General features: G+C 45.7%; 1 protein-coding gene across 1 annotated transcript in view; it reads right to left on the bottom strand.

The window, feature by feature from the left end:
* Window positions 1-26605, bottom strand: part of TTC8 (tetratricopeptide repeat domain 8) — a 189846-nt gene that overhangs the window by 108016 nt on the left and 55225 nt on the right. Inside the window, exons 15-17 of the mRNA XM_041757777.1 lie at window positions 6695-6722; window positions 4657-4936; window positions 176-269 (exon numbers count right to left, since the gene is read on the bottom strand). Coding sequence (XP_041613711.1) covers window positions 176-269; window positions 4657-4936; window positions 6695-6722 — 402 coding nt within the window. The remainder of the gene's footprint in view (window positions 1-175; window positions 270-4656; window positions 4937-6694; window positions 6723-26605) is intronic.

The following is a 26605-nucleotide window of genomic DNA, read 5'->3' on the forward strand; positions in this document are numbered from 1 at the left end:
GGGGGAGGGTGAACTTAAGTACAGTGATGTGGAAATCATTTGGGGGACTTGAAAGAAGCTCCAAGTAAGGCAACCCCTGGGCACATTTCTCTTAAGCTCTTTCCTGAGTCAGGGACTGTGGCTGGAGCCAGCTCTACAGGACTGCAGTGGGCAGTGCCTTGTAAAAAACTCCTACCTCTACCCCTGCAGGTTTTGCACTTCCTGCGTCTCTTGCCTCTGAAGGTTGACCCTGACGTTCAATGAGGCCTCTTTTGCTTTGGATCAAAGTCCTGGAAGGGGAGAGGAAGAGAGAGTAGGAGAGGCTCCCTTACCAGTGAGGTATCCTGTGGTTTTGGCAGGGCCCCAGGCTTACTCTGCTCACTGGAGTGACTCCTCTCATCCAGCACTGGATGTTAGGTTCTGCTCTCACCACCCCCTGCAGCCTCAGGCTTTGGTGGAGGAGCTACAAGGATGGAGGCAGCTCCTGAGGAGGAGGGGCTGCTGCTGGCTGAGATGATGAGGAGAGAAGGAAAAGAAGCACCTCTGAGAGGGGTAGCATCCAGAGAGGACACTTCCCTGTGCCCTGGGCCTGCAGTTCCCTCTCCTGCTCCTTTATTCCACTTGGATCAATTGCAGGCTCTTTCTCTCCTAATTATAGTCTATAAGGGCCAATTTTTCAATGAGTTGGCACCTAAATTGAGCCTGTACTTTTTCACACTGCAGTTTGGTTTTTAATAGCTTGATTAAATAAGACAGCCAACTCAGGTGAATCACCTTGCTTGGAAGGAAGTATTTAGGGCCACGGGGGGTGGGGGGGGGTGGGGGGGAGATGTCTCTATAAGTGGCCCACATAAAGGTAGATCCAGAAATAGCATATCAACCAGAAATCCCAAGTTGGATATACAGAGTTCAAAATATGGAGCAGAGAGCCCAGATGTGCCTCATATATGGTGGGGAAGGAATGTCAGAATCCTGTTTATAGGAGGGGGCTCCATCTCTAGGAGAAAATAACTCATTCTGTGAATAACAACAAAAGCCTGGATCATAAGGTTGGTCCAATAACCTGACTCCCTTAACGGCTGGAGGATGATTTAAATGCTGTTATACCCTCGCTTCAAACTCACTGGCACGCGCAACCCATTGGGCCTACCTCTCTTCCACTGTTCCTCACCCCCTACCTATTGTCACTCCACCCTTTCCAGGCTGAAATCCAGCAGTACATCGTTGTTGCTGCCTTGCCCTGGCCACTGTCTCTTTCTCTTTTCTCTCAAAAGCCCACCCCTCCACCTGCTTGGCACCTGCACCCAAACCAGTGCATGTGGCGGGAGAGAAGCCCATGGCCCTGCTGTCTGTTCTTCTGATCCAGTCCTCATCTGTCCCCAAGGGGGGCTCTTACCGCCAATCCCTTCTTGCATTCACCTGAGTGATCACACATTCTCTTTCCTCACACCTCCAGCATCTCCTCTGTCTCCTTACTCTTAGCTGAGGACCCTAACCTGGGAAACAAACATTTCCCTGAAACAATAAGAGCGATTGAAAAAGAAAGTCACACGCTCTCACCAATGCACCTGTCCAGGTGGCAGCGTCTAGACGCTTGCGCTCTGTCTTCCCTCTGGTTACTATGGCTAGTACTCTCGGCACTTCATCTAAAGCTAAGCCCTTCCCTAGAAACTTCCCCCCTCACTCCTGCAGTGGCCCCTCTCTTTCCTGACTCACTAGGCTCCCCCTTTCTGCTGGACCGGTCCTGTTAGTGTGCAAACATGAAATGGAAATGTAAGCAAAGCAAAACAAAACATAAAACCGAAAACCTCCCCTGGCCTCCTGTCTCCAATCCTGCTACTGCCCCTTTCTTCCATCCTTTTACAGAAAAATATCTCAAAACAGGCTATTTGCTCTTGCTGGCTCTCCTTCTTCTCCTTCCCGTCTTTCATGAATCCCCTGGTCAGATTTTCATCACTACCCTCCAGTGAGAGAGTCGTAAGCCCAATGGTCAATATCCGCTCTCCTCCATCAATAGACTCACTATTCCCTGCAGAGCATCTCCCCTGCTGAGACACACTTCATTAGGCTCCACCCTTCACTCTCTTGTTTTCTTCTTACTGGCAACTCCTCAGCCTCTTTTGCTGCATCCCTGTGGCTTTCCCATCCCCAGAGTTTGGAAGGGACAGTTACTGAATATCTTCTCATCCCTACCTACATGTATTTCCTAGATGATCTCTAGGAAATCTCAGTCTGATTATGTACACCTACCCACTAAGGATCTCCATGTGTTCCAGCCTGAACCCCAACTCTTGTATCCAATTGCCTCCTCAACATCTCCGTTTGGATGACTAATAGTTCGCTCTTGATTTCTCCTCTCCATTAGATGTCTCATATTGCTGAGGCCAAAGATCCACAGATGTGTCTGTAATTCCTTTCTCTCACTCTCTACATTTGATCTGCCAGCAAACCTCCAGTAGCTCCTTCCGAACATATACCCAGAATCTGCTCACCTCTCCCTCACTCCGAGGCTACAACCCTGATCCCAGCCACCACCATCTCTCACCAGATCGCGGTCCTCCACCCTCTGATTCCCACCCCCGTGACCTCTGACAGCCAGGATGAGGCTTAGATTCTCTCCAAGGTCTTTACCATGGCCAACAAGACTTGTAGGTCTGCACTGGGGTCTCCCTGTCGTCACCCCATTCCACTCTCCCTCTCCTGCCTCAGTCTCCTTGTGCTGCTTTAACAAAATACCATAGACTGGGCGGCTAAAGGAACAGACATTTATTTTCTCACAGTGTGGAGGCTCCAAGTCCAGCATCAAGGTGTCACCAAGGTTGATTTCTTCTTAGGACTCTCTCTTTGGCTTGTAAATGATGCTTTCTCCCTGTATCTTCACATGGTTGTTTCTCTGTGGGCATGTCTGTGTCCAAATGTCCTCTTCCTACAAAAATACTAGTCATATTAGATCAGAGCCCTCTCTATAGACCTCATTTGAACTTAACTCCCTCTTTAAAGACTTTATCTCCAAATACAGTTACATTCTGAGGTGCTGGGGGTTAGAGCTTCAACATGGATTTGGGGGATCACAACTCAGCCTAAAACATCTGTCACTCCACTCCAGCCACTCCAGCATCCAGTTGTTTCTCCAGTATGCCAAGCCTTACCTCCCAGAGTTTTTACCATTCTCTTTATCTGAACCTCCTTCACCTGGATATTCCCATAGCTCCTTCTGTCTACCTTCATGTCATACAGGATAACTCTTAAAATCATGGACTCGGGAGCCAGACTGTGTGTGTGTGTGTGCGCGCGCATGTGATTTTGAGTGAGGAACTCTCTATGTTTCCACGTTCCTATCATGAAATGGAAATAACAGTGGTACTTTCTTCATAGAACGGAGATAAGCATCAAATTAGATCATATGTGCAAAGAGCATATGGATAGAGCAGTGTCTGGCACATAAGAGATGCTTAAAATATATTAGCCACTGGAGTTGTGGTTGTGGTGGTTATGGTTGTCTAATATTCTATTTGACTAGCAGATGTTGTGCCCTGAATATTCCAGAGGATTGGCTGCTGGAGGATTGCTGAGATGGTTGGAGGTCGACAGAAACAGCATAAATGTTGATAGCCAATAGATAGAAGGCTCTCTCAGTCAACTTTGGCTGCTATCATAAAAATCCTACAGACCGGTAGCTTCCACCACAAAAATTTATTTCTTATAGTTCTACAGACTGGGAAGTCCAAGATCAAGATTCAGTGTCTTATGAGAGCCCCTTTCCTGGTTCTGCAGATGGTTGTTTTCTTGCTGTGTCCTCATATGGTGAAGAGGTCATCTCTCTGGGGTCTCCTTTCTAAGAGGGATCATTTCTACTCATGACATCTCCATCTTTACGACCTGCTCACCTCCCAAAGTCCAACCTCCCAGCACCATCATGTTGGTGATTAGGGATTCAGTTTCAATGTATGTATTTGTCAGGGAGGGGGACATAGAAATTTAGTCCATAGCAAAAGTGGAGCTCATATGTCATCTTCTCATGGAGGTCTTCTCTAACCACTGCTAAAATCTCTCTCATTCACTCTCTCTCTCTCTAGCTTCCCCATTGGGATACATGACATTCATCATCCCCTGACATACTCTAAAATTGTTTGTGGTCTGCCTTTATTGTCAGCCTCCAGCCTGACTATAAGCTCCACAAAAGCCGAAATTTGTTATCTTCACTGCTTTACCTCCAGAGCTCAAAATGGAGCTGGTGAGGCTGGGTCTCAAAAAATATTTGTTGGCCCAAGGAATGGGTGTACTGATTTGAGCCTAGGCTCCCATGGTCTCATTCTTAGAGAAAAATGAGCAATGAACTTAAAAAACAGAGAATACCAAAAGATCATTTAAAAAAAAAAGATTTTATTTATTTACTAATGAGACACACACACACACACACACACACACAGAGGCAGAGACACAGGCAGAGGCAGAGGCAGGCTCCATGCAGTGAGCCTGATGTGGGACTCAATCCTGGGTCTCCAGGATCAGACCCTGGGCTGAAGGCAGTGCTAAACCACTGAGCCAGGGATTATAGTGATCACTTTTTCAAACAAAGACTGTGACATAAGGGCAGCAGAGTCACGTGTGACAATAAATTTGGGGCAATGAAAGCAGCCATCCCCAGAACAAAGCAGCAGGATGTGGAATGGGTACCAGGCCAATCCAGGAACATCCAGAGGGTGTGCTGCTAGAGAAGCAATGAGTGGTGAGGCTGGGTGGTGGCCTGGCCCCATGACAAGGCACAGACCAACAGACAGCAGCAACAGTGCCTTCTGGGGGCAGAGTAGTGGCTTGGCCGCCTTAGCCGCCGATGCTGTCTTGTTCAGCTGGCGAATCGTGGTAGAACTCACAGCCCCACAGATGGTGGCAGCGGCACCCCAAGTGGCAGGTGCAACCACAGACGGCAGCTCCTGAGCTGCGGTGGGTGCAGACCCTGTAGTAGCAGGGCAGGTGGGAAAGTCACAGAGGCACCAGGATCGAAAGCCCACCGCAGCCGATTCCTACCAATTGGAGCTCCAGAGGCCACCGTGTCAGCAACACATGGTACCCAGCATGGTGTACTCACTGGCACTCAGAGGCACTCCAGGAGCCCCACAGGAATAGCAGGAGGCTCTCTTCGTGAGAGCTGAAGTCCCCTGTTATCTGTGATGGGGGCAGAGCCAGAGGAATACTGGTTTTGGGTTTTTTTTGTTGTTGTTGTTTTATATTAAAAGGCCCTAGTGCAGGTGGAGAAAATTTGGATTAAACATTATGTTGGGCATCATCTGTGGTCCTTAACCACATTCTTAAGGAAGGTATCCTCTCCCCTCCTCCAAAAAGCAGAAAAATTCTGCTAGGTGCAGCTGACCGGAAGCACCAAGGTTAGAAAGGAGGAGGAAAGCAGAAACCATTCCTTCTGCCTCTGTGGCGCTTACCGGGTGAATGCCGAGGCCCTGGGCATTTTGGGCTCCAGATACCATCCTCCTTCCTCTGCTCCCCCAGCCCTTCCAGTAACTCGGTGAGCTAAGTCCTGTGTTACATTCCTCTCGGCCTGAAGACCTGGAACAGTTTCTGTCTCCGGACTGGTAACCGTGACTGATACAGATTGGACCTTGCATTTGTTTAATGGTTTATGGGTTGTTTTTTTTTTTTAAGAAAGATCTTTTGAATTATCGGAGTCTCATTGCTGGGTCTGTCTTCTCAACAGCTGAGTTATTTTGGCCAATTTATCTCATCTTTCTCTGCCTCAGTTCCTTTCCCCATAACCTGAAGGCTCGAGACTACCACCATCAGCTTTCAGTTTTTGCCACAACACAAAATAAGAAATAGATTTTTACATCACGGGACTCACATCTGTGTGCATATAAAAAAAAACTAAGACTAGAGCTTCATGAGAGAAGGCCCTGAGAAGCACAATGTACCCTGATGTTGTTTTGTTTATTCTTTGTTTTTAATGCTCTTGGTAAGTATTATAGACTAAATGTGTGTGTTCCCCTAAAGTTCATGTGTTGAAATCCTCAATCCTAATGTGATGGTATTTAGAGGTGGGGTCTTGAGAAGGTGATTGGGTCACATGGGTAGAGCCCTCACGAACAGGGTCAGTGCCCTTATAAAGAGACCCCAGAGAGGTCTCCCTGTCTCTTGGCACCATGTGAGGGCATAATGAGAAGTCAGCAGTGTGCAACACAGTGGAAGAGTCTCACCAGAACCTAAGTGTGTGGGCACCCTGATCTCAGACTTCTAGCCTCCAGAAATGTGAGAGCTAAATTTCTGTTGTTTACATCACCCCAGAGTTTGCTAATCTGTCCTCGCAGCCCCAACAGACTATGACGGTGACCTACTGCTACCCTGACTACACAACCCAAGTACGTGGGGAAGAAACACACCAGCTTCCTGAGTCTCCCCTTCTCATCTGGAAAGCAGGAGAAATCATGCCTCCTTTATAGGGTTATTGATACACTTACATAAGGATTGATTCTAACTCAGGGGTTAGCCCCAGATTGAGGTGGCTTTCATCTTTGGAACCCAACCAGCAGAACTAATCATACCTACTACTAGGATTACATTAAAAATGAAGAACAAGCTACGAAAACAGTCCAGAGTGGGGGGGGGGGGGACCCTGAACTGTTTTTACAATACCAGAATACCAGTTCTGCCAAGGAGTTCAAAACCTCCCCTACAGGTACCAGGAATTCAATGTAGAAACACTCACATAGCCTTTCTGGTACATGCTCAGGAGTCTGCAGGAGAGGAGAAACAGCTCATGTTGGAAAAGGAGGTAAACTATCAAGCAGAGAGCTGCTGTAAGTGTAAGTGAGAGAGCAGCCTTGTTTCAACCGTCTATACATCCGTCCCACTGGGGTGCTTTACAATCAAAATGTCTTTACGTGTTACCAGTTGCCACATACCTGCCTTCTGTTTGAAAACAATGTGATTTCAATAGTTATGCTCCCTAAGAGGCAGTGAACAAATTGAATTTTTATAAATCAGCTACAAGGCCCCCACTGACTTAAATTATAACTTGCAGAGGTTTTTGGGTTTTCAGTTTTGGGATTTTTTAAAAAGATTTTATTCATTTTTTTAAAGATTTTATTTATTCACGAGAGAGATTCATTCAGAGAGAGAGAAAGAGAGAGAGAATGAGGCAGAGACATAGGCAGAGGGAGAGGCAGGCTCCAAGCAGGGAGCCCGACTTGGGACTTGATCCTGGGTCTCCAGGATCAGGCCCTGGGCTGAAGGCAGGCGCTAAACCACTGAGCCACCCAGGCTGCCCAAGATTCTATTATTTATTCATGAGACACACACACACACAGAGAGGCAGAGACACAGGCAGAGAGAAGCAGGCTCCCTGAGGGCAGCCCGATGCAGGACTTGATCCTGGGACTCTGGGATCACGCCCTGAGCCGAAAGCAGACACTCAACCACGGAGCCACCCAGGTCCCACAGGTTTTGTTTTTAATTCCTGATACATTTGTGACCCTAACACTGAACTAAAAGCCTCCCTGCTATATACCCTGCCTGCCCCAGAGTTCTTAGTGGAGGAACACAGAGGCATACCAGCGGTTTACACAAGAAAGGGACTTATTAAAGGATATGAGATTACTTGCAGAAATTACTAGAAGGCTAGCATCAGGCTAAGAGTCAAGGAATATGTGAGCCAGGCTGCAGGGCAGCTCAGGCAAGGTCATGGTCCCTAGCACTGGATGCAGACACACCGGCAGCCATGTCCTACCCCTAGTTCTGAATGCCAGACCCCTCCCACCTCCTCCCTCCAGCTGAGTGAAAGCTGCATCCCTTCATTGCTCTGTCATCTGAAAACTGGATTCTGGGAAACAGCTGTTCCCTCCCATTGCTCTCTTCCAAATTAAAGTGTCGCGTGGGTGCATCTGATTGGAGAAGTCAAGGTCACGGGTCTGCAACCTAACTGCAAGGACAGTTGGAGAAGGAAGGATGGCTTCCACCTTGGTTAGTGAGGGGGAGGGATTTGCATCTGGGGACATTCTCCCCCAGATGCTGGATGGTCATCAATCCCCACCATCATTTGCTATGCACTATCTTTGCACCATCCCTCTTTCGGTGTAAGCAATGATTTCTGAGGTAGAATTATTGAGAGACTTCACAACCATCTACAGTGAAACCAGAAGTGTGTTTGGCACTGTGTGGAAGTGTCTGTGTGTTGTCATTTCAGACACAGAACCTATCTTTGAAGGATTTTGTAATTTCGTTAAACAAAGAGAACACCAGAAGGTTGGTAAGTCATGGCACAGTAGACCTTTGTTTTTTTTTGTTTGTTTTTTTTTTTTTTTTTAATTTATGATAGTCACACACAGAGAGAGAGAGAGAGGCAGAGACACAGGCAGAGGGAGAAGCAGGCTCCATGCACCTGGGAGCCCGACGTGGGATTCAATCCCGGGTCTCCAGGATTGTGCCCTGGGCCAAAGGCAGGCGCTAAACCGCTGCGCCACCCAGGGATCCCCACAGTAGACCTTTGGATATTCAAGGGGACAGTTGTCGAGACGCTAGAGCCCTCAAATTTGCAGATATGGATAATGTGTTCACTGAGAACCCAGTTTCGACATGTTTCCTACGCATGTCCTCATTGCCTTTTCAGATTTTCATTTGTATTTTCTCTTAATCTAGTGCCATTTTAAAACAAAGAAACAGTTTGTGTCGTCGTCTAAGAATACATGAAACAGTGACCAAAGATCCACAAAGAAACTTGAGATGAGAGTACTGGGTGGCCAGCTAGGTGTTCTCAGTAGGAGAGTCACTTAGGATTAAAATTTTTTCTTCAGTTAGTGAAAGGTCAGGGAAGGTTCATTGGAGAAAGTAAAAAAATCTAAACTCCTTTAATGCATTATAAGACATTTCATGATCTGGCCCTTACCAATCCTCTGGTCTCATCTCTGTTATTCTCCCCTTCATTCACTGTACCTCAGCCCCCTGGTCTTCTCTCTCTGTTCCTCCAGTGTAGCAAGTTTTTCTGCCTCAGGGCCTTAGCACTTGCTAGTCCCTCTACCCGGAATGATCTTCTCCCCTGAACTTTGCATGTTAGTTCCTTCTCTCCTTCAGGTCTCAGATAAAATGGCACCTTCTCCAAGAGAGCCTTCTTCAAACACAAGGGTAAATGGCCAGCCCCCTCCCTCTGCTCCTCAAGCCCATCTTCTTTTATTCCTTTAAGCAGTCTTCCCATTATCATCAGTTACTTCATTTACTTGTCTCCAATTAATTGTTGGTCTTCTGAAACATAAGATCCATGAGCAGGAATCCTGTTGGACCCCCGCTCACTGCGCCCAGGACGCTATGTGACATATGTTAGGTATTCAGTAACTATGGACTAGATGAATCAGTTAAATCTTTAAGGATAAATAAGAGTTTGTAAAGAAGAAAAATATGGGCAGGCATTGTAGTCTGAGAGAACAGAGGAGCATCCGTAATTGGCACTGAGGAATAAAATAGCTCTAGGCTGTGTGCAAGAGGCCAACCGAGGCAGGCCCAGGTAAAGAGAGCCTTGCGTGCTGTGCTACAGAGGGGAGCTCGTTCCTGCGGGGAGTGAGGGGTGATGGGAAGGTCCTGACCACAGGTGAAAATGTCCTGAGTCTATACCCAGGCCGTGTATAGACTAAGCTGCCTGGATGACGATGAGGGAAACAGAGGCACTTGACATCAGGCCAAAGACCTCATGTGGGATCTGCTGCAGACATTTTAAGAAAGCTAGGTCATTATCTGGGTTTGGCAAACACTGTGTGGGACACGTGGGTGCCCTGGGGCAGGGAGACACTAGAATCAAGGAGAATACTTCGGAGTGTTACATGTCTTGGGCACTTCATCTCTAGGGTGTGACTATAGTGTAAACAATGACGGTGTGGTTAACAATGACCAATAAGGAGCCAAGAGATGTTTTAAAGGATCAGTGGGACTTGGTGATAGGTTGGCTATGAGGGTCAGAGGAAGTGGTGGGGTTCTGGTGGGGGCCCTCTTCTCGACTGCACACAGCCACCTCCCGGCTGTATCCTCACACAGCGGGAAGAGAGCTGCAGAGCTCTGGGGGGGTGGGGGGCTCCTTGATGAGGGCACTGATGTGATTCATGGGGGCCCCATTCTCATGAACTAATCACCTCCTACATACCTCGCATCCTAATGCCATCCCACTGGGATTCAAGAATTTGAAGGGAACACAAACATCTGATGCATCGCAGAGGCCTTAACTGTCCCCTTCCTTCCCTGGCCCCTGCCTGTCCTTCAAGGTTGGTTCTCCATCTCAGCATTTCCAGGCTGTGTCTCACATCCCTGTGACTCAGTCTACATTCGGGTTAACCAGACTTGATTTCTGTTGTCCACGACCAGGACCCCTGACTGGCTCAGCACCTAACAAACTGAAGAAACTTAGAATAGGAGACCCAAATCCAAAAGAAACAAACGAAACCAACATATTTGATCATTACTTGAGAATTTTGAAGTAGTGAAAATAGTCACATAGGCTTTCTTCCGAGTACTTGCAACTCGCAACTACTACTACTACTACTACTAATAATAATAATAATAATATTATTATTATTATTATTTAGAGAGAGAGAAAGAGAGTGCGGGATGGGGGCGGGCAGAGGCAGAGGGAGAGAGAAAATCTCAAGCAGACTCCTTGCCAAGCATGGAGCCCGACTCAGGGTCAGGACCTGAGCCAAAATCAAGAGTCAGATGCTCAACCGACTGAGCCACCCAGGCATCCAGCAACTACTTTTTAACCAGCTTCCAAGCAGAAACCACTACATTCGGGATGAATGTTAATAGAAAGTAGCTGAAATAATAGTAATATGCCAGCTCCTCCTGCTCCAGGGCCCCCGATATTCATGTGGTTGAAACCAGAACCTCAATCTCCAAGTCATGCATTGAATGGGTACCAACAGGTGCCAACACAGGGCTGTGATTTCCTTTGAAGGTCACAGGAGGCCTTCAGAGATGATAGCTGGGCTGTTGCTCGGCAGTGAAGGGTGACAAATTGTGACAGAATGTGGAAGCAAAACTATTTTTTTTTCAAGAAGTGCTATGGCACAGAGGACCACCTGCCTTATCCCTGAAGGGAGTTCCACTTGTCAGGAAGCAGAGCTCCTGGAAAACCAATCCCGTGTTATATATAAAACACGGCTCTGTGCCTACCACCTCTAGCAGGGGAGGAAGAGATGAAACTTCAAGACCATGATAAAAAAAATAAAATAAAAATTAAAAAATAAAAAATAATAAAAAATAAAAAAATCTAGTGGAGGTGTCGGAGGAGGGTTGTAACCCCAGAATCCGAACACTTCTCATCTCCTCCTGCTCCATCTCACAGCTGGGCTTTGCAGTGGTCTTTCCCTCTCCTTCTTTTCACTCATCAGGGCCTATTCGCGTCACAGCAGCCAGAGTGATCCATTGAGTCATTTATTTATTCATGTATTTAAAGATTTCATTTATTGAGTTGAGAGAGGGAGAGAAAGCACGAGTGGAGGGGAGGGTCAGAGGGGAAGGGAGAAGCAGACTCCCCGCGGAGCAGGGAGCTGGATGCCAGGCTCAATCCCAGGACCAACGCGTTGATCACAACCTGCACTTGAACAACACCAAGCATGTTCCCATCTTAAGGCCTTTGCCTGAGCGGTTCCCTGTGCCTAGAACACTCTTCCCAAAAATACTCACTTACCTCACTCCCTCTGTCTTCCTGAAGTCTGTGCTCAAATGTCAGCTCCTTCACAAGGCTCACCCCAACCTCTCTCACTTCTTCCATCCACCCTCCTGGCCTCCCTGTTCATGTTCTCAGTTTCCCCAGCATGCAGCTTCTCCTTCATTCATTGTGTCAGGTCCTAAGCTGCATAATCACGAAGATTTTTGTGTATTTTTTCCACTACTATGTCTCCATGGCCTGGAACAGTACTTAGCACTTAGTGGATGCTCAGTAAATGTTTATGGAATAAATGTCTCAAGGGAGAATACAGCTGGGCAGAAAATAGTCTTCCTGAATTTCTAAAACTCTAAGCCCATGTGCAAGGGAAAAGATAGGGTGCCCATAAAACGTGTGGGAGAAATTCTAAAGGGGGAAGGAGGAAGAGTTATTCCCTACCCACATACTGAAAAAACATCTGAGGGGATGGAAGGAAATGGATGAAAGCCGAGTTTGGTGAGTTCTAGAGAGTGAACCCTGTGCTTTACCTCATGGACTCTGTGAGGAAACCTCAAGACCCCTGACGGGGGATGCCTGGTGCTGTGTCCATGTAGAGGGGGATGAAAAACAGCACCTAACAAACTGAACAAACCTCTCCAAGAGGTACATACCCAAAAGGGAACGAAGCAACAGACAAAGTTGTGGGATTGAGGACAGCCACGCGGACAGAGGGGAGAGAGGTCTCAGCAGCGACCTATGTGCCCAGACCTTCCTTCCCCACACCTGGCAGTCTGTAACCACCCCCCACCCACACCTTCACGTGACCCTGAGAAAGTGCAATGATCCCTGAAGACCAGTTGGATAAAGATAGAAATTGGAGTTACATAAAAATAAAATTCTATTTCCTGCATGCCAAAGTTCCAACCTGCCTTGTTTTATGTCGGGTCAAAATGACGACTAATATTTCAAGGAATGGGATGGATTTCAAAGACATTTTGCTCATGTGCCAGGCAGAGTCCAACTCTGTCCCCAGGAGTCTGGGGCAGGCACTCTGCTGCCTCTGCTGACCTTGGGTGCACTTCTGCAGGGAAATTATGGAAACATTAGGTGGCTGCACACAGCTGAGTAATTGCCATGACAACCAAAAGCCCATCACCTGAGCTTTATTCAAACTGCTTTATCAAGAGTGAATTGCACACAAGCTCAGAAAATGCAAGATGGAAAATTTGTCTTCGTCTCTCTCGTCCTTTCTCACCTTTTGGTCCTGGAGTTCTAAGAGGGGTCCATCCCATCTCTTCCTGAAATTATTCTGAATGCCTTTTTATTTCCATCTCGGATTTGTTGTCTGATTCATGGATCCTTGCACTTGATGAGGTGAGGGATTGGGATAGAATGAGCACATAGCAACTCCCTCAGGGGTCACCCTGCCATGTCGCACGTTGGAAAGCTGGCAGAATGACGATGTGTCCCTGAAGAGGCCACTCTGGAGCAAGCACATCCCTGGTTGTTGAAGGGGATCCACGACCCTGTCATTCTATTGTCTGGATGGGAAAGTTGTCATGTCAGGCTGTTTCTGGACATGGAGTCGTGTTAATGAATAAATGATGACTTGCCCAAACGCTTGTGGGTTTTATTTATCTCTGATCTATCATTTAAAGTAGAAGACAATAAACATGAAGTCATGTGGAATACAGCTCAGGTGATGGGTTCCTTAGGTTGCCATGGTGACCACTTTGCTATGAATCAATATCCCCTCTAAAAACAGTTCTAATGCCTTAATAAGCCTAAGTAAGCATCAACCACAGAACATGTCTACAACCTCTGTGCCTGGGACGGTTCCCCAGGATCTGATTTGGTAGGGATGCATAGAAGGCCTAGGAATTTATGTTTTTAAAAAGCACACCCTCCCCAAGAAACAGCACATCCATAAGCTTTCCCCATGAGTAAGATTAGGCTATGTGAGTACAGGCTTGGTGACACGCCATGAGTCTCCGCTGACTTTGAGGTAGGAAAAGGTGGCTGCAGTAGGATCTGCTACCTAATTGGGTGCTCTTGAGCTAGTTACATACCCTCAGTTTTCTTATCTGTATTCCCTTATGCAGGGGATATCTGGAATGCTCACGAGTGGGTACCTGATGCAAAATTACTACACCATGAATATGAAACATAGGCACAGCAGACAAAGAAAAGTTAATTCCAGGCTGGCTCATATATTTTTTTTTCAGGCTGGCTCATATTAAAACAGACATTACGTTTGCAAAAACCTCATAGTAATGATTTGGGAGAGAAGATTCCATTCTCGTGTAAAAAGAAAGCCCAGCCTCCTAGCTTGATGTGGAGATTGCATTTAAAAATGGATTTTATATCTTCAAGTCTCCAGAGCTGTTGTATAATAAGAAGCCATATAGGTTTTGCGGAAACTTTTGTTGCTTTGCCTTAAGGGTACCTACATACACAGTTTGGTATGAAAGACATAAAATCATTACATACATGGTTCTATTGGGCTGCAGAGTAGTGGATGGAATTGAATTAATTTGTTGGAATTTAATTAAATCTGTTGCTAGTTATCCCCTGAAAAAGAGCAACCTGTGGGTTAGTTATACCATATACACAAAATTACTGTTCTTTAAAGTTTTCCTTTTAAGGAAAAAAGAAAGAAAGAAAAAGGAAAGGGGAAAGGAAAAGAAAGAAATAAAGAAACAAGAAAAAATTGGATCACGGATTTGAGGTTGCAAAAGCCCTAAGAGATGCTCTATTCATATTATTTACGCTCACAGATTTTGATTGTCACACCTGGGCAAAATTCTCAGCACCACCTGGATTCTTGCACTCTTCTGAGTTTTACCATGCTGGCGATAATTTGAAATAGGTCCACTTGAATTCAAATATCTTTGTCATTTAGATTTTATTTATTCGTTTGTTGCTTCTTCATTTTTCAGTATTGGGATCTAACTTCTACAGTATATTTCAAACTATATTTTGCCTTTGTATTTGTTTTGTTCTGCTTTAGAGAATGGGGTCAGATGGAGGGAGTTGTTTGAAATAACAGAAAAACAAGCTGATACTAGGACTTTAGCAAAAAAAAAAAATAATGTAGGGGACAATAAGGCAAGATTAGCTCTGCTGTTATGACAAAATACACTAGGCTTAAAGAACAGACTTTTATTTCTTACAGTTCTTGAGGTTGGGAAGTCCAAAATTAAGGTGCCGGCAGATGCCATTACTGGCCAGGGTCCTCCTCCTAGTGTGTAAGTATGCCCTCTCACTGTGTGCTCTCCTGGCTAAGAGAGAGAGAGAGAGAGAGAGAGAGAGAGAGAGAGAGAGAGAGCTAGTCTCTCTTGCTCTTCTTATAAGGACACTAATCCCATTATGGGGGTTCCATCCTCATGACCTCATCTAAACACCTCCCAAATGTCCCATCTCCAAATGCCATCATATTGGGTGGTTAGGGCTTCCACATATGAGTTTTGAGGGGAGCACAAACATTCAGTCCGTAAAAATGGCCTTGCACAAAAAGTATTCAGTATGGCTCAGAAGACCTGGTTTCCCTGGTGATGGTGGTTTTGAGCCAGGCCTTTCAACATTCTGAACAATGTCCTCATCTGAGACATAAAACGGAGGGACTAAACACTTTGTGCAAGCCCTTCTGGCTGTGAAATGCTACAACTCCACAAACAACCAGTGCCTGGCTCCTGGTAGTCACTCCAAAAACATGTCTGAATGAATGATTACGTGGATTTGGTGCCCATAAAGAAAAAGAAATCCACTGGCCTCTACAAGCTTCCAGAGCCTATATTAAAATTCACACTTTTTAAAAAAAGATTTTATTTATTTATTCATGACAGAGAGAGAGAGAGAGAGAGGCAGAGACACAGGCAGAGGGAGAAGCAGGCTCCATGCAGGGAGCCTGATGGGGACTCGATTCCGGGTCTCCAGGATCACACCCCGGGCTGAAGGTGGCACTAAACCGCTGGGCCACCCAGGCCGCCCAAAATTCACACTTCCGAGATAAAAGAAATTATAGAGGGGCACCTGTGTGGCTCAGTTGGTCAGGCATCTGACTCTTGGTTTCAGCTCAGGTCATGACCTCAGGGTCGTGAGATGGAGCCCTGAGTCAGGCTCTGTGCTCAGTGTGGAGTCTACTTGTTCCTCTCCCTCCCTCTCTTCCCCTTCCCACATGTGCTCTCTATCAAATATATAAATAAATAAAATCTTTTTAAAAATATTTGAAGCAATTTTATTATTTTTTTTAAAGATTTATTTATTCATGAGAGACACAGAGAGACAGAGGCGGAGACACAGGCAGACGAAGAATCAGGCTCCTCATAGGGAGCCCGATGAAGGACTTGATCCTAGGATTCAGGATCACTCCCTGAGCCAAAGGCAGATGCTCAACCGCTGAGCCACCCAGGCATCCCTGAAGCAATTTTAAATGGGAGTGTTTTAAAAAAAGGAAAAATTATCCAGCTGGGAAGCACACAGTTAAGGTATATGAGCAAAGCTGTTTTAGTGGAAGATGTTTTAACTTTTTTCCTTTTAGCAATTCTGTTTATGCAAACCCCAAAAGCAACACATTTTCCAGAATATACGATAAAGTTTACTATTTGTTTTTTCTAGACTTTTCCACAGCACCTAATGTCACCCTGACTAGGAAGTCACTTTGGGTTAGTAGATTTCAGTGTCATTTGCTCTGTACTTCATGTTGATTTCATCTGACTCTTGGAGCCTCATACAAACTCTGACATTTCCCATTTAACTCCGAGCCCAATGCCTAGTTATTTTACATCAACAGCCTATGCTTTTGTTAACACAGCTTGAAGCAAAGCCATGTCATCTTCACATGACTTTTTCCACACATTTTGAGGATTTCACCATAGGAAATATGCATCGACGTAGTCTTTGAGTTATATTGAAGAAGAGATACAGAAGAGTGCCTGGCACATAGTGGGACTTCAGTAAGCGTTTGCTGAATAAACAAATAGCTGCCATCTAAATATTCTTCCCAACACAGGGTGGCTCAGACAGTTAAGCATCTGACTTTTTTTTTTTTTTTATAGTAAAAACTGTGTTCGTCCTACAAAAAAGAAGTGTGTTGTGTTTTGGGGGCAGGGCAGACACCAGAGCACAGGCTACCTCAGTACTGGAGGAACATTGAGTTCTAAAGAAAGGTTTGCAGCCTGGGGTGGGGGTGGGAGGTTCTGGGTGAAGGAGGAGGAGAAGGGACCCCTTCCTGGGAGGTCCATGTCCACAAGGGTTAGAGGTAGGTCAGGAGCATGGGGGCCCCTGACAGGGGGGCATTGTACAGAGTGGGCGAGCCCGGGGGCAGATAGGGGCTGTAGTGAGGGAGCAGGCTCTCCCTGGAGCCTAGGGTTACTCTGAGGGAGGGAGCACGGCGAGGAGGCCTCTGGTTTACAGTGGGAAGTGGTTTATTCATTTGTTCATGAGAGACACACAGAGGCAGAGACACAGGCAGAGGGAGAGGCAGGCTCCCTGTAGGGAGCCTAATGTGGGACTCAATCCCAGGATCCTGGGATCACGCCCTGAGCCAAAGGCAGACGCTCAACCACTGAGTGACCCAGGTGTCCCAGCATCTGACTCTTGATTTCAGCTCAGGTCATGATCTCTGGGTTGTGAGATGGAGCCCCACATCGGGCTCTGAGCTCAGCGGGGAGTCTGCTTAGGATTCCCTCTCTCTCTCCTCTCCCTCTGCCCCTCCTCACCTTGACTGTACACATGTGCTCATTCACTTTCTCTCTCTCTCTCAAAAAAAAAAAAAAAAGTAAACAAATATTTTCCCCAAGACAGACCTTTCCTCTCTGCCCGCAAATGCCCCCTCCCGTGCCAGCCATTCCTGCCCCAGAACTCTGAGCCCACATGTCCACCGCAGACAAAGGCGTGGGCCACGGTTCACACTGATTCCGCCGCACCTATAACAGCCCTAATTCTTCCCAGCGGGCTTCTGTTAGTCCCAGGTGGACTTTGGTGTAAACATAGCCCCCGGCTGCCTGTGTATTTTTCCTCTGTGTCAGAGCCCTTTATCAAGAACACAGAAAAGAGGGGGAGGAGGTTCATTTTTCCAGGCCCTGCAGGGTGTACAGCCAGTGCTCTTCCAATTTGCAGAAGGGAACTTCAGTCTGTCTGAACGCTTGATCATCGTGACCCACTGTGCCCAGAGCAGCACTCTCCCTACACAATCCACCAAGACTTTTGTTCCCAAGATTACTTGAAAATCTTCTTTCAGAGAGGGCTGGCCCCAGGCAAGGTGATGGGAAATGACAGACTTCAGTCAGAGAATGAGACCATTACACCCTGTACACGTGATCCCCTGTAGTGGGTTGACTAATGTCTTCCAAATGGTCCTGTATGCACAGGACCTCAGAATGTGGCTTATGTGGGAATAGTCTTTGCAGATGTGATGAGTTAGGATGAGGTCAGGTGGGTATTCAGATGGGCCCTAAATCCAATAACTGGTGTCCTTATAAGAAGAGAGGACACATACAGACACACAGGGGAGGAGGCCATGTGACAGCAAAGGCGAGTCTGGAGTGAAGTAGCTACAACCTGAGGAATGCCAAGTGTTGCAGGCCACTGAGGAAGCAGCTTTGCGGATAGCTTCATTTGGGACTTCTTCCTGCAATGTGGAATCCCCCAAATAAAAATATATTAAGATAAGACAACATGGGTCTGGGGATTCCTGGGTGGCTCAGTGGTTGAGCATCTGCCTTTGGCTCAGGGTGTGATCCTGGGGTCCTGGGATCGAGCCCCACATTGGGCTCCCTGCTCAGCAGCAGGAAGCCTGCTTCTCCCTCTCCTTCTGCCCCTCTCCCCTGCTCCTGTGCTCTCTTCTCTCTCTCTCTCTCTCCCCCTCAAATTAATGGATAAAATCTTTAAAAATAAAGAAAAAAAAAGAAATATTCCCTGACTCTCCTCCAGGGCCACCTCAACTCCTCGTTGTCTTTTAGCACCACCACAATGTGACAGAACCAGACTACAGCTGCCTGGCCAGGGAATTTGCTACTCCACTCCCACTGGCTACGGGAGGGGGGTGGGAACAAGGACGTGTTGTTTAAACCATGTGTGCGGATAAGGAGCAGATACTTCCAAGAGACATCATGGGTTCTGCTGGCACCATAGAAACATGTTTATCCCATGACACAGCTAATAGGAGAACCCATGGCTATAAAGATCATTGTATTCAAAGCAGATAGATTGGGACACTTGGTTGGCTCAGTCAGTTAAACATCTGACTTTGGCTCAGACCATGATCTCAGGGTCCTGGGATCCACAGTCAGGGGGCAGTTTGCTTGTCTCTCTGCCCTTCCTCCACTCACGCACGCGTACGTTCTCTCTCAAATAAATAAATAAAATCTAAAAAAAAAAAAAAAGCCAATAGAAGACTTTGATTTCCCAAATGGTATCTACATAGCAACTTCTAGGATCTCCAATTAGCTTGCAATTAAAAAAAAAGAAAAGAATACAATCCCCTCCACCATATATACACCTACACACACACACACACACACACACACACACACACAGATACACCAAGAAAACACCCTGCAGAGCCCCCAAAGGTGTAATCTGTGTGGCACCATGTGGGCAGAAATGGATGTGTGAGCAAAACCAGCACAGAAAGTGTCTCGAAACACTTATTCATCCTCCCACCCTCTTCCCAACATGTTGCGTTGAGTTTACAGCTTTGAAAATGCACTTAACACTTTAGTTCACGGGAGAGCAGGCCCTGAGAATTTTAACAGGATGTGCTAGAAACAGATTCAAATCTCAATGAGCAATGGTTTACCTGAAGGATAAACCAAGTTAGAGCCACCATCTTCTGGTCTTCTGGGGACCTGGAGACCATCCTGAGCTTAGGTCAACCTTTGTTTGAGTCCTGCTGTCATATCCCTGTATCATTTTTTGAAAATTAAACCCTACCGAATATGGCTCCAAGCAATACCACGATGAAAACCCAGAAAAGCTATGTGAATAAATAGGACCTAAAGCTTTCTGGCTCTCTGCTGTGATAACTTCACCAGCCTCCCTCATAGTCTGCGGGTCCCCAGGAGCAGTGCCCCTGCCAGGGTGGCTGCTTTCGTGGCATGAGCGTAAGGGTGCTGAGGAGGCCCTCTTGCCCCCAGATGTCTCACCTCTCTGCTGTGATGCCTGAAATGCCACGGGAAATTACAAGCATTTTACCTAGGAAGGAGAAACGCATACAGCTGCCAACATTAAAGAGTGACTTTGGCATCATCTTGAGGGAAGAAGACAGAACTGGCCAACATGCAAAGGTCTAGAACAGAAGATGCCACCAGGCAGGACAGAACCTGAGACCTGAGCACAGGAAAGGAGGCTGGGGGCGCAATACTTACAAGGCAAACTTCCCCCACTAATTCTTCTCCCTCGAGCCAAGAAAAAAGGATAGTGTGAGTATCGCTGGGGAAACCACGGGCTAAATTACAGACTTTCGTCCTGGCACAGCTGCTTCGTGTGAAAATGTGAGGGATATGTTATTTTTGTATTAAAACAAATACAGATATGCTTTGGAGTCAGTTGCAAGATCCATGTGGTGGTTTTAAAGAGAACCAACCAGAAGACTCTAGCCTCAAATGTCGTGCTCACTGGGGACCTCTTGGGGTGACCGGGACTGGGACTTGCTCAGCCCGGCCTGTCACCGCACACCTGGAAAAGCTGCTGGCTAAAGAGCTTCGAGGGTATGAGACTCGGGAGCCTTGCCCTGGGGAATCAAGAACACGGAACAGCCGTGAGAACACCATTTTTCAGTAGGAGTTTCTTTTCAATAAAAGTTCCTGAGAAATTATTTTCTGATCGAAGTCTGATCGGGGGCTTTAAAATCAAAGTAAGCTGTCTGTAGGCCCGGCAGGTCAGAAGGGAGGGGTGGGTAATGCATCCCCTTTTCTGGCAGAGCCATTTGGGATTTTCTTCTGCTTCCTGTGGAATGAAGGAACATCTTGCATAGTTAGGGCTCAGTGCTGTTTGTGGGGACCGCTTCCAATCACAGACTCAGTGCTGCCTTTCCGTTAATGTCTGCATCGTTAGCAGGCCGTGCCTGGGAAAGTGGAAGGCACTGGGAGAGTGGGGAACAGAAGGATTCAAGTCCTCAGTCGGTGTCTTGCCAGCTGTGTGGCTGGGGGGGTGGGGGGGACCATTCATGTCTCTGAACTCTCTGTTCCTCATCTGTAAGATGGGGATCCGAATGGCTGGACTGCCAGCCCCACGGGGTTGCGGAGAATGTCAGGGAAGACCATAAAAAGCACCTTGTGACCTTAGATCTCAGGGAAATATCAGGACCCAGCCTGATGGGAGGCCCCTGGTCATGTGTGAACCATTTGTTCCATCTCATCTTGGGTTTATGGTATCGGTGGGGAGCTGCCACCTTGTCTATCTGTTCTTAACTGGCTGAAAGGAGATAGCACACCAAGAGGCTGAGATTCCCAGCTTTTTTTTTTTTTTAGTAACAAACCTCTCTTTTTTAAAAAAAGATTTATTTATTTATTTATTTATTTATTTGAGAGAGAGGGAGAATGAGGGAGTTCTGCTGAGTGTGGAGCCTGATTTGGGGCTTGATCCCAGGACCCTGAGATCATGACCTGAGTCAAAATCAGAAGTCAGGGCAGCCCTGGTGGCTCAGCAGTTTAGCACCACCTTCAGCCCAGGGTGTGATCCTGAAGACCTGGGATCGAGTCCCATGTCAGGCTCCCGGCATAGAGCCTGTTTCTCCCTCTGCCTGTGTCTTTGCCTCTCTCTCTCTCTCTCTCTGATGAATAAATAAAATCTTAAAAAAAAAATCAGAAGTCAGCCATTCAACTGATGCCCCTGCCCCCAGCTCAACCTTTTACTATCTAGGTGACCTGGAGCATGGTATGTAACCCCTCACGGCTATCTCTGGGAAAATGGGAATCATGACAGTGAGTTTGTGGAGTTGTAAAGATTACAAGCAGTAGGCACCTAATCCATAATAATGACCTCTTATTATGATAGTCTCTTTTCCCTTCAAAGTATTTCATGAAGGTCTCAAAAGGTAGTCTGGAGCCTTTAACTTAAAGCCCTCTCTCTAACGGAAGCTGGGACACCTTTTGCTGGAGCTTCACTGGACACCTCTCATTCAAGTTGTAGTAATAGGTAGATTCTTTAACAGATATATGGCTGTTTAAATTATCTACTTCTTCTTGAAGGAACTTTGATAGTTTGTGTCTTTTGAGGAATTTAAAGGTAAAGGTGCTCTTGGAAACCCCCTAGCAGGGCGCCTGAGTGGCTCAGTCAGTTAAGTGGCTGATTCTCGATTTTGGCTCAGGTCATGAGATCAAGCCCGGAGCCAAGCCCTATGTTGGGCTCTGTACTCAGTGGGGAGCCTGCTCCAGATTCTTCCTCTCCCTCTTGTTCTCCTTCCCCATGTTCTAGCTCTCTAAAATAAATAAATCTTAAAAAAAAAAAAAAAAAACCCAAACCCACCTAGCAAATTGGTTTTCCAACTTGAGAATACATCAGAGTAACCACAGCCTCCCCCTAGAAGCTAATTCTTTTTTTTTTAAATTTTTTATTTATTTATGATAGTCACAGAGCGAGAGAGAGAGAGAGGCAGAGACATAGGCAGAGGGAGAAGCAGGCTCCATGCACCGGGAGCCCGATGTGGGTTTCGATCCCGGGTCTCCAGGATCGCGCCCTGGGCCAAAGGCAGGCGCCAAACCGTTGCGCCACCCAGGGATCCCTAGAAGCTAATTCTAATGTCGTAGCAAATATTATAATGGAAACAACTGTAGCCTGGGGTAAGTATTTTTATTTCGCAAAAATTCCTGTTTCATGAAATATGAAAATATCACAAAACTAGTAGCCCTGTATTTGTAAAAGACAGCAGTCTTGTTAAGAAAACGGTTTGTTGCAAAACCATGATTAATGAAGCACCATCTGTAACATCCAGTGTTCTTTTCAAGAGCTGGGACTATCTAAGCAAATTGTGATGCTTTTGAGTGCAAATGGGAGAGACAAGAGGGTGAAAGCAAACAGAAGTGTGGCAAAAACTCCGATTGGTTGCATGTACTATGTGCTTGAAGAATTTTTATTATCTAGCATAAATGTATTCATTTTCACACTCTTCCTAGAAAAGTTAATTTAAAATCTATACCCGGGACGCCTGGGTGGCTCAGCAGTTGAGCATCTGCCTTCGGCTCAGGGCATGATCCTGGGATCCAGGATTGAGTCCCACATCAGGCTCCTGGCGAAGAGCCTGCTTCTCCCTCTACCTGTGCCTCTGCCTCTCTCTCTCTCTTTCTCTCTCTCATGAATAAATAAATCTTTAAAATAAATAAATAAATAAATAAATAAATAAATAAATAAATAAATAAATAAAATCTATACCCAACTTTATATTCTCCTGCTGATCCTAAACATTGCCTCTGGATCAATTCTGACAAAACACCTGCCTCCTCTTCAACCTGAACTCAAGTAAAGCTTAAGCTCCTCAACTAGGGATTCAAAACCTTCTGCGTTCCAGTTTTTCCTCAGTCTCCAAATTTTGCTCTCATGCCCACCCCCCTCCTGCTGCTACTGCCCAACGCCCATCCAGATAAATTCATATTCTAGTGGCCCTCAAATACGCTCACCCATGAGCATTGCCTGGAAGGCCCCTCCCTAGTCTCTCTCTTCTCTGGCTGCTCAGAAACCTTTGCCTGAGCACGCTCCATCCTTTTTCTTCCATTTGTCACCTATTCGTGTCTTTGTGTGTAATGTGTGTTTTTTGTAGGTAGTGTGTTTGTTTTGTGTCCAATCTGAAAGCCTCTGCCTTTTAGCGGGAGATGATGGCATTTAATTTAGACCCTGCTACGGACTGAATTGTGCCCTCCCAGATTCACCCTTGAGGCCCTCACACCTGATGGGACTACATTCAGAGACAGAGGGCTTTAAGGAGATAATTAAGGTTAGATGAGCTCGTAAGGTTGAGACCTTAACCAGTACCACTAGTGTCCTTGTAAAAAGAGAAAGACAGCAGAACTCTCTCTCGGTCACAGGAGGACACGGCGAGAGGACAGCCACCTACAAGCCAGGAAGAGAGCTCTCACCAGAAACAAAATTGGCCGATACCTTGTTCAAGGACTTGATCAATGAAATGTAAGAAAATAAATTTCTGGGTTTTTTTAAAGATTTTATTTATTTATTCATGAGAGACACAGACAGAGAGAGAGAGGAGAGACACAGGCAGAGGGAGAAGCAGGCTCCATGCAGGGAGCCCAACGTGGGACTCGATCCGAGTCTCCAGGATCACAACCTGGACCGAAGGTGATACTAAACCACTGAGCCACCCAGGGATCCCCTAAATTTCTGTTGTTTAAGCCACCCAGTCTGTGGTGGGTGCTAAGACAGGACATTTACATTTAATACAATCGCAGACATGGTTATGTTTAAATCTACCACACTATTGGTGTTGAGTTTGTGCTGTCTCTTGTGTTCCCCTTTCCCTCTTTTTTGTCTTCCTCTGTTACCTGTGTGGCACAGGCACACTGTGTTGGGACTTCAGCAGTGGGGGCATTTATTCCAACTAATGAGGGTGCATGTCCTGAGGAGCTGGATCCGAAGGTGTCCTGTTTGGACATGCAGAGGCTGAGGTTAGGAGCATTCAAGGCTGAGAGATCACCATACCCCAAAGCCTCACATGCACCGACTACGCAGAGAACTAATTGTTATGTTTGATTGGAGCACAGGTGGCATGAAGGGAAGGCGTGAGAAGTGCAGAATTCCAAGAAGGTTGGAACCTGATGCCGGGAGGGTGCAAAGAGTGGAGAGAGTTCAATGCATAACAAACTCCATTTACCTTTCAGTGCTATATATATGTATTTCTGGAAATTAATAACTTGCCTAGAGATTCCTCAGCCAACACAATGTTGAAAGTCTTTTCTTGGCAAGAAAATGCGCTGCTCTAACTTTTCCTGGATTTATTCTGCTAATGTCATCCAAAATTCTGACTTGCACCTGGGTTTTACCTACACCTGTTTTCCCCAGAAAAGAAAAAAAGTCAAAATACAGCACAGTGGGTATCTCTAAGGTCTAAAACTAGTGAGAATAAGCACTTCCTACAGGAAAATTTCACACGTGTCTGATCTGGTAAGATAGCCTTTTAAAATGCAAAAGTCATCATTTCATAATATAAAACATTAAAACTTCCATTAAATTTTTAAAAGTTTCCATTGAGATATAACTGACATAGAACCTATTAGTTTCAGACAAACAGCATGATGATTCAGTATATGTATATATTACAAAATGATCACAATAAGGAGTTAACATTTGTCACCTCACATAGTAACAGCTTTTTTTTCAGTGGTCTAAAATGTTAAGATCTACTCTCTTAGTAACTTTCAAATATACAACACAGCATTAACTGTAGTCGCCATGCTGTGCATTTCTTCCCTAGGACTTATTTTATAATTGGGAGTTTGTACCTTTTGACCACCTTCACCCATTTTGTCCACCTTCCATCCCCATCTCTGTTCTTGGTATCTATGAGTTCAGGGTTATTTTTTTATTTTTTTTAGATTTTATTTATTTATTCATGATAGAGAGAGAGAGAGAAGCAGAGACACAGGCAGAGGGAGAGGGAGAAGCAGGCTCCATGCCAGGAGCTCAACGCGGGACTCGATCACAGGACTCCAGGATCGCACCCTGGGCCAAAGGCAGGCGCCAAACCGCTGAGCCACCCAGGGATCCCCGAGTTCAGGGTTTTTTAAAGGGAGAGTGGAGATCAGATTCCACATGTAAATGACATATAGTATTTGTCTTTCTCTGACTTATTTCGTCTAGCATAATTAACTCAAGGTTCCTCCATGTTGTTGCAAATAGCAGGATATCCTTTTACACAGCTGACTAATGTTCCATTGTCTACATACACCACATTTTCTTGATCCGTTCATCCATCACTGGACATTTATTAGTTTCCTTCCATGTCTTGGCTATTGTAAATAATGCTGCAGTAAACATAGGGGTACAGATAATTTTTCAAATTAGTATTTTTGCTTCCCTCAGATAAATACCCAGAAGTGGAATGACTAGATCAGATGTCAGTTCTACGTTTGATTTTTTTGAAGAACTTCCATTCTACTTTCCATAGTGGCTACACCAGTTTACATTCCCACCAACAGAGGGTTCTCTTTTCTCCACATCCTTGCTAACATTTGTTATACCTTGCCCTATAACAATAGCCATTCCAACACAAGTGGGATGATTGTGGGATGATATCTCATTGTGGTTTTTTGATTTGCACTGCTCTGGTGGTTAGTGATGTTGAGTACCTTGTCATGTACCTGTGGGCCATCTGTATGTCTTCCATGCAAAAATGTTGCTGAAGGGCAGGCAGGTGGGTGGGGGATGGGGTAAGCGGGTGAGGGGCATTAAGGAAGGCATGTGATGTGACGAGCACTAATATGTTGGCAAATTGAATTTAAATTTTTAAAAATGTCTATTCAGATCCTCTGCCTGTTTTTTAATCAGATTTTTTTGCTATTGTGTTGTATGAGTTCTTTATATATTTTGAATATTAATCCCCTATTAGATATAGGATTTGCAAATATTTTCTCCTGTTCAGCAGGTGCTTTTTATTTTGTTGATGGTTTTCTTTGTTGTGCAGAAGCTTTTTAGTTTGATGTAGTCCCACTGGTTTATTTTTTTGCTTTGTTTCCTATGATTTTGGTGTCAGACCCAAAAAGTTGCTAAAACCAATGTCAAGGAGCTTACAACCTATGTTTTTCTTCTAGAAGTTTTATGGTTTCAGGTATTATAGTCAAGTATTCTGTTTTGACTTGACATTTGTGCATGGGGTATGATAGTGTTCCAGTTTTCATTCAAGTATGTGGATGTCCAGTTTTCCCAGCACCATTTGTTAAGACGCTGTCCCTTTCCCATTGCATATTGTTGACTCCTTTGTCCTAAATTGATCATATATGTGTGGGTTATTTCTGGGCTCCTTATTCCTTTCCATTGATCTGTGTA

Source organism: Vulpes lagopus, chromosome 6, assembly GCF_018345385.1.
Source record: "Vulpes lagopus strain Blue_001 chromosome 6, ASM1834538v1, whole genome shotgun sequence".
Classification (NCBI taxonomy): domain Eukaryota; kingdom Metazoa; phylum Chordata; class Mammalia; order Carnivora; family Canidae; genus Vulpes; species Vulpes lagopus.